The following is a 13,054-nucleotide window of genomic DNA, read 5'->3' as shown; positions in this document are numbered from 1 at the left end:
CTCCAACATTAACACACCATGTCTTCATGGATCGTTTTGTGCACAGGGGCATTGTCATGCTGGAACAGGTTTGGGCCTCTTAGTTCCAGTGAAGGGAAACTGTAATGCTACAGCATACAAAGACATTCTATACAATTGTGTGCTTCCAACTTTGCGGGAACAGTTTGGGGAAGAACCTCATACGAGTGTGATGGTCAGACGTCCACAAAGTTTTGATCATATACAGTAGTGTATTTATAGGAATCATTTTGCCCCAGTGCAACATTAAAAATGTCCCCAAGCATGTCTGTAAAACAAAACAAAAAAATAAATAAAAAAATTGTGTAGATTTGATGCTTTTCACTAAATTGCTCTTTTAAGAACAATTTCTCTCTTTTCCATAACAGGAGGAAAAACACGAAGATATGAGCACAGAATAAATCTTAAGCATGTTGTATTGAGTCAGTCCACACAAGAGATTGCACAGAGACTGTAAGGCAGCTGTGATTCAAACAACCTCTCCTAACCAAAGATCAAGTATATGTGTATATGGCTTTCATTCAGTTAAACATTATTAAGGAACAATAACCATAAATGATTATGTGTAAAACATTACGAGCACAGGTAAAGCCCTTGGAAATGTGTTCCAGTTTGCTCAGAGAACAAGTGATGTTTCTGAAAACGTCTGTGAATCATCTGTTCCTGTGAAAAAAAAAAAAAAAAATCATGATGTTTATTAATAAGTGTTCATATGAGCCACGAGAGCCAGAAGGTTCTCCGGTCAGCACGTCGCTACAGTCCACCATTTTACAAACAATATATTAAGGAAAGAAAAACAAACACCTGCATACATTTGTATGAATCAGGACTCATCACAAATATCAGCATTGTCATGGAATCTTTAAGTATTTTCCAGCATATGAGATATCAATGTATAGCTAAAGGTCAAGTATTATATCTCAGAAAAAAACAGCAACTGGATGAGAAAATCATATTTATCACACTCCAACAGGTTTGCACCTCATTTTAAAGGAGCGGTTTGTAACATTTTAGCACCATCATGGCGCTGCCTGAGAGGAGAACAGCAATTTTCAAAAACACAACAAGCTTTTCCCTCCATCCATCCAACCTCATCACGTGTCTCTCAAATGTCTTATGAGTTGCCTTTTATGGAAAAAGCAAAATATTTCATCTACTCAGCTGTGATGCTGCATTATTTTCAGGGCCAGAAAAATATAAAACAGAAGCTTGAAATAAACCAATTATCCAGAATTATTAAACGGTAATATTATGAATAATAGTTTTTCTGCGGTGTCTTTACGATTGTAAAATTATTACAGGTCTAGAAACTTCTAAAAAATTACAAACCGCTCCTTTAAGATGTGTTATCTGTTTCACTCACTTGATTATTTAATCCATATCAGATATTTATATGCAGATTTTTCAACAGAGGTTAGTTCATATTGTACTTTATGTGCACCAACTGTCAAAGTTAAACTGAAACTGTGCAAAAAAAAAATAAAAATTTGTTGAATGTTTTGTGGAAAATATATGAACAATCCAGCACTATAACCTATTTAAATTGAACATGTAATATTATATATTATATATTATAGAACAAAGAAAGCAGCACAGAATTTCGAAAACAACACAAAGCAAAGCAGACAGGCCGGTCGAGTAATTTTGTAGTCGAGTACTCTGAGATGTAAAGGAATGGATTATTTAAAGTAAAATGTGTACAGCGCTCCAACAGAACTCTGGGACTTTCTTATTAAAAAAAAAAAAAAAGAAAAAAAAAAAAAAGACTCAAATACTACTGCATTCTTTTGTACGACGTGTTTGGATCTTCCGTGATTTTTGAAACATCTGTACGAATAGAAAAAAAAATGACAGAATATTAGAAAGGAGATGTAGATATATCCTGGAACATGGTAACACCAAATCTAAGAAATAAAGCAAAATGAACAGAAAAAATATTACAAAAAAAAAAGAAAATATGATTTCTGTTTCCAGATTTGATTTGAAGAAGATAAAGTGCAACGGTTATCCACTAGCTGATTTTTTTCACTATTACAATCTTAACGTTGACTATTTGACCATTTATATTACTTGCAATAATTAAGGACTAATGAAGGATAGCACATAGTCCTTTTACAAATCGCTTAGAAACGAGAGCAAACAGCATTTTTCAGCACTTTCTGATTTTTAAATATTTCACCAGATTTAAAAAAAAGTGATAAATCTGGCACGTCACTGTAAGCTAACATTTAAGCATTTTTTTGTCACTCAAATTTTCCAGCCTTTCTTTCCTCTTTGCAAAAGTGCTTCGTGACCAAAAATATTTAGTGACATTAAATATATACTTGTCAAACGTTAGCTGTCTAATTGTGTCTGAGTCAAATATATTCTGATAGACTTTATTTCACATTAATGACCTCGAAATATTCTCCACTTACAGTCACAGACAGCAAACGCTGCATTTATCAAACGGAAAAATCGAGTCGAGGCGAAAGCACTGGCAAACGTTACTACTGTTAGGGGAAGGGGGCGGAGATTCCGGGATGTCAGTTAATATCGGAGAGTTCTAATCATTTCATTTGCTGCAAAAAGAAAACTGCTTTTTGCTGATATTTTTGAGAGATAACTCGTAGAGAGATAACGAGTACTCAGACATTAAAGTGTGAAGATTGACAGGTCTGCCATGGCAAGTAAAGTCACTACTGTTGTGTTACGTTCAAGGAGATAAAGGATAACAGCATAAAGACAGCTGTTTTCTATCTTCAGCAATGAACACAGAATCAGATATAAAAAAAAAAAGCAAATATAAATCATGTTAATACCGTAAACCATTAAAAAAAAGATCTGGCCATTATAGAAAAAAAGATCTGCATTTGCCTACTAGATTGTTAACGTGTACTCGATTAATCCATTACTCGCCCGCTGTCCATAACACAAAGCCTCTGAAAATATACCAAACTCGCCCGTTTGCGTCTGTGCGCAGTCCTGCGTGTCTCACAAACCCTCGACGGTGTGAATGCCTTTAAGTGTGGTGAGGAGTTCTCTGGGCAGGAGGACGTAGCTCTGCCCGAGCTCCTGGTCGTTCCCGCTTTTGGAGATCTCCTCCATGGCTCGGAAGCGCTCCAGCTGCCTCTCCTGCCTCCTGCACTTCTGCCGCAGCGTCTTCAGCTTCCTGCGCAGTTTGTTCAGCTGCTCCACCAGCTGCTCCACCCGCTTCTTCTGCTGCACGATGTCGTCCACCGTGTAGTTGTGGTCGCAGGAGACGAAGGCGCTCGCTCTCAGAGGGTCCTCCTCTTTCAGAGGGGCGGATGGAGACGGAGCCGGTACGGAGGTGGAGGTTGGAGGGGAGGGTCGGGGGTCTGGGGTTTGCGGGACGTCAGATTCCAGGGTGTGTGTGCTAGGTGAAGGCAGGGAGAAGCTCAGCTCTTGAGTGATGGCTTCCTCTAGCGATTCAGCCTGCAAGGTGACAGGCAAGCTTATTATTCTTTATCCCGTGTACAATTTTAACCCTTTCTGATATACAGTTGAGTGCAAAAGTTTTCACACCATGTTTTTTGTTTTGGGAAAAAAACAGACTGTCTCTTGATTTTACAATTTATCTAAACTTAAAAAAACTCCAAAAAGCTACAAATGAAATGAAAATGTATCCTGCAACAACACACCGATCAGAAATTCTTGATTTGTTATCGTTTTAATTAATATCACTACTAATATCTTAACGTACTCTGTTTGGAGCAAACACATTAAACGTCTTAAGGGTGTGCTAACTTTTGCAGCTGACCATATATTACATAAATACATATATAGATTAATATACTTTGAATAAGTGACATATGAAGGTGCACGCTGTTAAAGGAAAAGAATTAACAGGGATTATTTATTAAAGAATGTCATGCACATTTTATCCGTTTATAGTTACATTCAATGTTGTGGAATGTCTGCAAAGCAAGTTAGTAGCTGTTATAGCAGCTATAAGCAGCCTCTTTTTTCTCTCACTTAAAGTTAGGACAAAAAAAAATGGAGCACTTTACTGAGTAACCACAAAGCATGAACAGCGGAAGGATTTCCTGTGGCGAAAAACAAAACACTGACACCGGAGAGTCCTTCCAAAAATGCTAAACAAACACCTCGTTACAGATAACTTCACCACATTTCTTAATCTGTTTATTGTTAGTCTTAGATTATGTACATCGTCTGCCGGCCAAGCCCCTGTGAATTAGCTGTTACTATGGAAACGGTAGCTTATCAGAATGGGTGCATTAATATAACTACTGTCAGAGCTGCTGTTATAGAAAATGAACTGACATCTCCTGACCAATCAGAGTAGCGTTCAGGACTTTTTCAGCATGGACTCCTGCTGTATGATCACAAGGTGTTTTGAGAAGAATGAAAGATATGGTTAGGAAAAAAAGGATGGCGATGGTGATGTCCTGTACCTTCATTTGTAACTTGTTGAAATGAAACAGGGAAGGCACGGCGTTCTCCTTCAGCACCCGGTTGTTGCACTCCCGTTTGAAGCAGTCTTTGGTAAAGTGCTGTGAGCAGATGTTGCTGTATTTCGTTGGTTTGAAATTGCGCCTCTTCATTGCCGCCACCCATTTCCCGCAGAGGTCAGGTCTCGCCAGAGGGAATCTATGTAGGAAAAAAAAGAACGAAAGAAAATTCATGAGGACTCAAAAACTCTCAGACTAATGTTATCCATTAGGATTCACTGATTGGATTTGGATTTCCAGTCTCCTCGGTTCGATCCTGGACTCTGTAGGATGTTTCACATGTTCTCCGTGTCCATGTGGGATTCCTCTGAGTTCTCCGTTTTCCTTGCACTTCATAAAAACATGCCAGTAGGTGGACTGGCCTCATTTATTGGCCCCTAGGTGTCAATGTATGTGTGTGTATGATGCCCTGTGATGAACTGGTGTCCCATCCAGGGTGTACTCCCACCTCATGTCCAGCGTTCCCGGGATAGGCTCTGGATCAATTCACGCTCAAACATGACATCTCACCTGGGATGGATGAAGTGTCATCTGTTGTCAAAGTAGTCTTGAATTGATAGGTGATGTACGTAAACACTTTATCCTGGTAAGCATACACCGGGACACATCCTGGATGGGACTAGGGACAATTTCAAGTCACCTAAGGTCAGTTTCGTGTCACCTAAGGTCGGGTTTGAGGCACCTAGGGACAGTTTTGAGTCACCTAAGGTCAGTTTCGAGTCACCTAGGGACAGTTTCGAGGCACCTAGGGACAGTTTCGAGGCACCTAGGGACAGTTTCGAGTCACCTAGGGACAGTTTCGAGGCACCAATCGACCTTCTGGCATGTCTTTGGAGCGGTGGAAGAAAACTAGTGAACCTGGAGGAAAGCCACATGGACTAAGAGAGAAGATGTGAAAATAAATTACATTTTTGACACACAGTGGAAGATCCACACATGCAGAATTAAAAGATGTCTTGGCTGAATCCCAAATGGCTCGCAGCTGGACACAGAGTGCACTAGGAAGTGGGTGTATTACACACCTTCGTGCACCTAGTGCACTTGGCAGGGAGGAATTGGGATTCAACCCGAGTTAGAAATAATGAGAAAGTGATGAGTAAGCCAGCACACGTCACACATTCACAAGGCAAGGACAAGATGTACAGAGTTTCCAGCTCCGGGATGTGTGGTGTCCTTTTCTGTCTTTCTTTTCTTTCTTTTTTCCTTCTTTATATCTGAAAAGAGAAAAGAGAAGCATCGACTCTCGCGGTGAGCTCGTGAAGTCCCACTTACTTGTGAAACGAAATGTCCTTATCTTTATGATATCTGTTTTTACATCCGTACGCCGAACAGGACTGCACCATTGTTTTGAATTCGCAACCGAAATATCAGCGCTGTCAAACGACTTGAAGCCAGTCCTCTCTTATTGTTATTATTTTTTAAAAAATATATATATTAGCTTGTTTTTATTCGTCCGCTCTCATAACAGAGCTGTTACTCACTGTACTTGTTTAGTACGCATGCGTAAAATCCGTGCGCATGCGCAGATTACGGCAGTGGCGTTTTTGCCAGGCTCCAAGATGGCGGAGATAGCGGAGTTGGATCACGTGACTTTGGATCGCGAATTTGATTGGTGCGTTCTACCTTTTCATCCGTCTCACTTCTGTTTTGTTGCGTAGTTTCTTCTGACTGACATAATTATTTGGACTTAATTAATATAAATTATAAATATATTAAATATAATAAATATAATTATGTTATGTTTTGTATATAATCTAATAAATATCAAATATACATTTGAATTAAATAGCAGTTAAAGAAAGTAGCTATAAAATTAAATGAAACAACTGCCTAATAAATATTTAAGTATTTAATCTATAAAGTGCAATGTACAAGCTTTAAACATTGTGTGTGTGTGTGTGTTTTTTTTCATCACTGCACAATGTCTTTCCACAATGATGAGCAATTTATGCATAATCAACATTAAAGTTTCACATGCTGAATTAGTCATGCATTTAAAAGAACTTATAGTGACTAAATTCCTAGACAATTTATTCTCCCCTCTGCATGAGCCCTTGTGGCTTCGTGTCTGGCTGGTGGGTTTGTGATTGTAGTGTAAACAGGAAGATGAGATACAGAACTAAACAGGAAATGTAGTGTACTAGAGATACACGTGACAGTCAGAAGGTACTGAGTTTATTGACAGGTGAATAACAGCACAACATACTGCTACTAAAGGAGATCCAGAGCATGTTAAGGGAATGAAATTCTCTATGCAGCTTAATCAGGCTTGTATTCAATGGAAATATGCTTCACTTGTGATGAACTGAACTGCAAGACAGGTAGGATAAGTCTCCTGGCACTAAACATTTGATACTGATTACAGATATAGAGGTTATAATGTCTTTTTAATCTTGTGCATTTATTCATTCTTTTTAATCTTTCAATCTTTTGTCGTATGATTGTGCAATATAAAGTTTATGACAACAAATGAGAGCATATATGACAAAAAACAAGAAGGAAATTCATATGCTGCAGTAACATGCACCTACAGTTAACATTAAGTGCATATGACATAATAGTGCAAGCAGTGATACACTGGTACATGGATGATTGTATACATCACAGAAATAGATGATGATGATGTTATATGTACGTGTGCAGAGTATTTGCAGTTTCGTTGACATAAGGAAAGCCAGCATCACTTAAGTAAGATCTTAAGTAAGATCTTCAAGGCATGAGGGACTTTTAAGCTGTACTCATTGTTTTGGCTTTTTCTTTTTTCTGTGGCTCATAATTTTGGGAAAATGATTTTGCCAGCTGATGTAACGTACAATTTACATACTTTAAGTGACAGTTGAGCCAGAAGGAGCTGGAAAACCAGTGTTGCTTTTCTAATAACAGAAAACGCTTCTGTTTTAGACCACAAGGTGGAAGTATAACACAAAAAGCTCTTTTCTTAAACTTTGGGGAGTTTTTCAAGTCATCTGAAGGATACTTAAATTGGGCTTTAATAACACATTCATAGCACTGCATAAATGGTTTATAACATTTAATTATTATTATTATTATTATTATTATTATTATTATTATTATTATTATGGATAGACAGTGTATTTTTATGTCTTCATCTTTCAAATTATTAGTTTGGCTTTATTAACAATTCCAATATATGTTCCCTTTATTAATCTTTTCTGAATGTGTTGTAAAGGCCCAAAGTAGGTTCCCTTCAAATGAAGTTCTATGAAGGCCAAAGTAGGTAACCTTTAAACAAAGTGTTAGGAATGTGTTATAAACACATAATACAGGTATCTTTTAAATAACGAGTTATAAATGTGTTATAAAGACTGAATATAGGCAGCTTATAAATAGTGTTATAAATGTGTTATAAAAGCCCAATATAGGTATTCATTAAATAAATTATGAATGTGTTATGAACATCAAAGGTAGGTACCTTTCCAAAGAATGTTATGAATGTATAATGAAAACCTAAATTAGCTAGGCTTCAAATGACGTGTTATGAATATGTTATGAAGGCTCAGTGTGGGTACCCTTCAAATAAAATGTTTTGAATGTGAAAGGCCCAATGCAGGAATTCTTTAGATAAAGTGTTATGGATGTATAATGAGGACCCAGTTTAGCTTCTTTTCAAATAAAGTGTTATGAATGTTGTGAAATCTAAAAATCAGGTATCATTTAAATAAAGTGTTATGAATGCCTTCTGAAGGCCCTATGTACAATATTTACCCTTTAAATAACATATTACTCAGAGCTCTCAAGTAACAAATCATCAATAAAAGTGAAAAGAATATATAAAATATAAATCACCACCATATATAAATATAAATCACCGCTCTTGGCTAAAACCTGACAGAAGGAACAAACAGGGACTTTAATATATTTTAACAGATTTAACATATGAAGAATTAACATACATTCTCAGTGCATTATGGGTAATACACACAGTCCTCACCATATTGTATGGATGCTTGAAAATAAGAAGTCTTTGGAAACGAGGCTGGAAATTTCTTAAAATGGCTGTAAGATTGTGTCTCATGTACATTATTGTTCTTTGGTTAGGGCTATAACAAAAAAAAAACAAAAAAACAACCTAATCACATGAAATGACGTGCAGTCAACTGACTCAGCTGAAACAACTGTTTTGAAACCCTAATTAATCTTTCTTCAGCACAATGCAGGATCAGATCAAGCGAAAGTAGGCTGACTTGAGTCTGTCCAGAAAGACAGAGACAGAGAGAGAAAGCTGAGTGCTCCTTCCTGCGTGACCTATTTCACTCTGAGATTCTTGAAATCCTCCGCAATAATTGTTCCCATCTGAACTAAAAATGTCGAAAATCTCTAAATCCATGCAATTTGAAGGGACTGGGGGAATTGGAGAAGATTAGCTGCTTGCCAGTGCTATTTCGGTTTATCACATATTAATTTGCATGTCTCTATTGACACCTAATTACAGTAATACCCACCTACACCAGGAATTACCACCGATAACACCATCAAACAGACGCCGTTACTGTCAGAGGGAAAGGCTGATAATTAGCTGTGTTGGTGTGGAGGCACACATGCAGCACTCAAACTTAGAACATTTCTCAGAAAAGATGGCGTGAGGGTTGATGAGAAGTTGAAAAACTGCTGTGGGGTTGCAATGCTCATTTACATTTACAGTAGAGCACATAAAGGTTGAACTGAAAGACATACAAGAGTTTGTGGTTTTTATGAGGTTATGTTGAGCACGTGAGAGTTTTCTGCTAGCTTGATGACCTTTCAGCACTGTTTATCATATTAATCATGTTACTTTGAGATAAACCTTGTTCTTATGAATGTGATTTCTAATTTGTGTTTTACAGACAACTCAGTGCAACAGTTTTCATCTCTCTTGGAGAAAAAAAGGAAATGTATTCTACTGTATTGTACAGTTTATCTACACAAAATAAAATGAGTTAATAATGAAATGTCGGTGTGTCCCGTAACAAGACAGCAATCCAGAACAGAAAAATAGTTTTTACAAAAGTTTTTGGAAGATTTTATTTATATATCACATTCAGAAAGAAGCATGTCTAATTTTAAACGTATAATTTTTTTTTTTTTTTTTTTACTATTAATATTCATTCATTCATCTTCAGTAACTGCTTTATCCTGGTCAGGGTGGCCGTGGATCCGGACCCTCTCCCTGGAACACTGGGTGTGAGGCAGGAGTACACCCTGGATGGGACGCCAGTAATATGTAATGATGATATAACAATAATAATAATAATAATAATAGTAATAATAATATAAACTGGTAATAATAGTAATGACTAAACTAATAGTAACAATGACATATAATAGTGTTTGTAGTAATGACATAATAGTACTACTAATAGTAATAATGACAGTAATGACATAGGATAGTAATAGTAATAATGACAGTAATGACATAGGATAGTAATAGTAATAGTAATAATGACAGTAATGTCATGTAGTAGTAATAGTAATAATGACATTTAATAGTATAAGTAGTAAAGTAGTAATGACATAATAGCACTACTAATAGTAATAATAATAATGATATATAACAGTATTTGTCGTAATGGCATAATAACAGTAATGACATAGAGTAGTAATAGTAATAATGATGTATAAGAGTAAGTGTAATAATGACAGTGATGACATAAAGTAGTAATAGTAATAATTATGTATAAGAGTAAGTGTAATAATGACAGTGATGACATATGGTAGTAATATTAATACTAATAGCAATGGTAACAATGATGTATAATAGAAGTTGTTATAATGATATATAATTGTAATAATAATGGTAATAGTAATAATGATGTATAAAAATACTAGTAAAAATGACATAATAGTCATAATGATATATAATAGTAATAGTGTGAATACATTTGACTTGTGAGAACATTTGACTCGTCCCCATGAAGAAAACTCCTTTTAAAATTAAAACAGGTTCAGGTGACTGACGTTTGGGTTTAGGGGTTTAGTGGTTTTAACTTTATTTAACTACAGTAATAAATAAGTCGAAGGAAAACCCCACAAAGAGAGTAATACAAATGTCTTCATAAACCCTTTGCCAGATGAGTAAATGTAAAATGAAAATGCACATGAATGTCCCCTAAATTCTTGGCACTAGTGTTTGCCTACAGAGCCAAAACTTTCACTTCCTATAAGGTGAATGAGTGTTCAAGTGAAGATCAATTCTCAGGAGAGGTCCGTCATTTGATTTGCTTGGTTTTGTGTGTGTGTGTGTGTGCGCATGTGTGTTTTAGCATAACGGCTGTAACAGTGGTCATAACAATATTATCTGCATACAATTTGCATAAGTAATCCTCATTCATCTGAGTATTGAAGTCTGAGAAACGATCAGTGATAGATTACGCAGTAACAAGGCTGACTCAGGCTGAGACTCGGTGCCACGCTGGCTGTGTTCCAAACCACTGCTGGTGGGCAGAGAAATGCTATAATGAGCACTTCCTTTGCACACTTCTTGGCTTCTTCCTGCACCACCGAGGCTTTGTGTATAGTGAGGAATTTTGAAAAGCCACTTAATTCAGTTAGGCGCTCCATGCGCTTCCAAGTATGCACTAAAGAATTTCTGTAATTTGTACAAAAAAATGCTGTGTTCAAAGCAGTACGATGCTTAAAAAGGTTTTTTACAGTTCAATACAGCAGCATGGTATTCTGGGAAAATATTTACAGTACTGACATTATACTGTATCAAAGGAACTTACTGTATGGATACTGCAACACCGCTGTTACAATTAGCTATTTATTAAAGTACGACATATCATACTTTTGATCGATTTACAGTTACGTTTAATATTGTGGAACATCCACAAAACAAGTTAGTTCCTGTTCTCACTTACGTTATAGTAGCTATAAACTCTTGTTCCTTCACCAGCCTCTTTTTTCTCTTTCTTTAAGTTAATAAGACAAAAAAAAACACAGCTTGTCATGTTTTCGAGAAACTGGAACACGTAAACTCCTCTGTCTTGAATTTTTTTTTGTCGGAAAAAGTTACAGCTTTAAGTTGAAAACTTAAAGTTGAAAAAGACTGAAATTGGAGACTCCTTCCATCAATGTAAATAAACATTTCCTACAGAAAACATTACACACATTACACACTTTTTTTTTTTAACCCGTCCAGCCTACGCGTCCCTGTTTGCCTATAGAAACGTTAGAACAAACGTATTAATAATAGCTAACTAGCTACTCGGAAAAGTTACCGAAATGAAATAATTGTTTTAATAAACACATTTATTTGATTCTCTTGCTAGGATTTTGTCTCTGTTTTAAATTTAAGGTATATATTTTTATTTTATACATTTATACATTTATTTATTTTATATATTTATTTTATTTTATTTTATACATATATATATATATATATAGTAATATGTATTTTACAGTAATATGTTTTTCTTAAAAAAAACAGTTGTGCACTGTATTTAAAAATACAGTACATTGTGCTATGAATGCTGTAAATAATAATTACAAAAAAAAAAAAAACCCTTTCAACTCTGCTATGACATGGGTTTTTTTTTTTAATTTGAAGGGAAGTTGTTTGCAGAGCACTTGTTTAAGTACCCATATGTGTGCTTGTGCAATCTATAGACTGCTGTAAGGCTGATGACTGGTGTGGAGCGGACGCTAACACACGCTATACTCACAGGAAAAACGTTAATGACTAGCTTTCTGCTCTTCTGTCTTTTTTTTCTGTCCATTCTCCTCTTTCCTTTGCAGCCCTGACAGTCGCACATCATGCCACGATCCAGCTCGTAATGACAGAGTGCGCTCGTCACGGCTTTGCCTGCTCTTGTTTGGTACGACGTTGTGTGTTATCATGCAGTGAAAAATACATGTTGCGATACCTGAAATGCTGCCATACGGGCAATTTACTGTCTTTCCCACTAAGAGCAAACCTGTGTAACACAGCCTAGAGGCTGGACGACGTGGTCATATGATATGATGCTGACGATTTATATCATAACACCGTTGAATTCTCGATTCTGATTGGTCGGAAGATGCTGGTTAATTTTCTATAACAGCAGCTCTGTGAATAGTTCCCACAAATCACAGGTTTATATTAATGCGCATATTAATTATTGTAATATGTTATCGTTTCTATAGTGACAGCTCATTCACAGGGACTTCATAAAAAAACATGTTGCTATTTAACAAAGAAAAATGTATAGTTGTTGGTATGGTGAAGTTTTCTGTAAGGAGATTTAAGGAAGGAGTCTCCAGTGTCAGTGCTTTGTAACAGTCAGAGGTAAAACCAGAACATTAAGTTTTCCACAACAGGAAAGTCTTCAGGACGGAGGACTTCTCTGTGACGTGACAAGGGGCGAGTTTGTGTCTAATTATCTTCCTGAGACAGGAAAAATGAGAAGCTGGTGAAAGTGACTGTTTATAGCTCGAACTTGTTTCATGGACGTTCCACAACATTAAACGTAACTATAAATGGATAAAAAGTATGGCGTTTTCATTAATAGATAAAAAAGAATTGTATTGATTGGCAAATTGCTGAGGTATAAGAAGAGTAAAACATGGTGTTATTGGAAAATGATCAA

At 36.3% G+C, this 13,054-nt stretch overlaps 1 protein-coding gene across 2 annotated transcripts; it reads right to left on the bottom strand.

The window, feature by feature from the left end:
- Positions 1-416: 416 nt before the first annotated feature.
- On the bottom strand, positions 417-5,994 carry thap1 (THAP domain containing, apoptosis associated protein 1). Of its 2 annotated transcripts, XM_026921974.3 has the most exons (4): positions 5,763-5,994; positions 4,434-4,629; positions 2,961-3,453; positions 417-681 (listed from the first exon to the last, which is right to left on the bottom strand). In XM_026921974.3, exons 1-3 carry the CDS (start codon positions 5,831-5,833, stop codon positions 2,992-2,994), a joined length of 729 nt encoding a protein of 242 aa, XP_026777775.2. In that variant the 5' UTR covers positions 5,834-5,994; the 3' UTR covers positions 417-681; positions 2,961-2,991. The 2 variants fall into 2 exon arrangements, with proteins under 2 accessions (XP_026777775.2, XP_034156467.2); XM_034300576.2 differs by having other exon boundaries at positions 417-3,453; positions 5,763-5,993.
- Between the last annotated feature and the right edge of the window lie 7,060 nt (positions 5,995-13,054).

This window comes from Pangasianodon hypophthalmus, chromosome 27 (genome assembly GCF_027358585.1).
Source record: "Pangasianodon hypophthalmus isolate fPanHyp1 chromosome 27, fPanHyp1.pri, whole genome shotgun sequence".
NCBI lineage: Eukaryota > Metazoa > Chordata > Actinopteri > Siluriformes > Pangasiidae > Pangasianodon > Pangasianodon hypophthalmus.
Note: the sequence above shows the minus strand (reverse complement) of the source record. Positions and strands in the feature narration are given on the sequence as shown.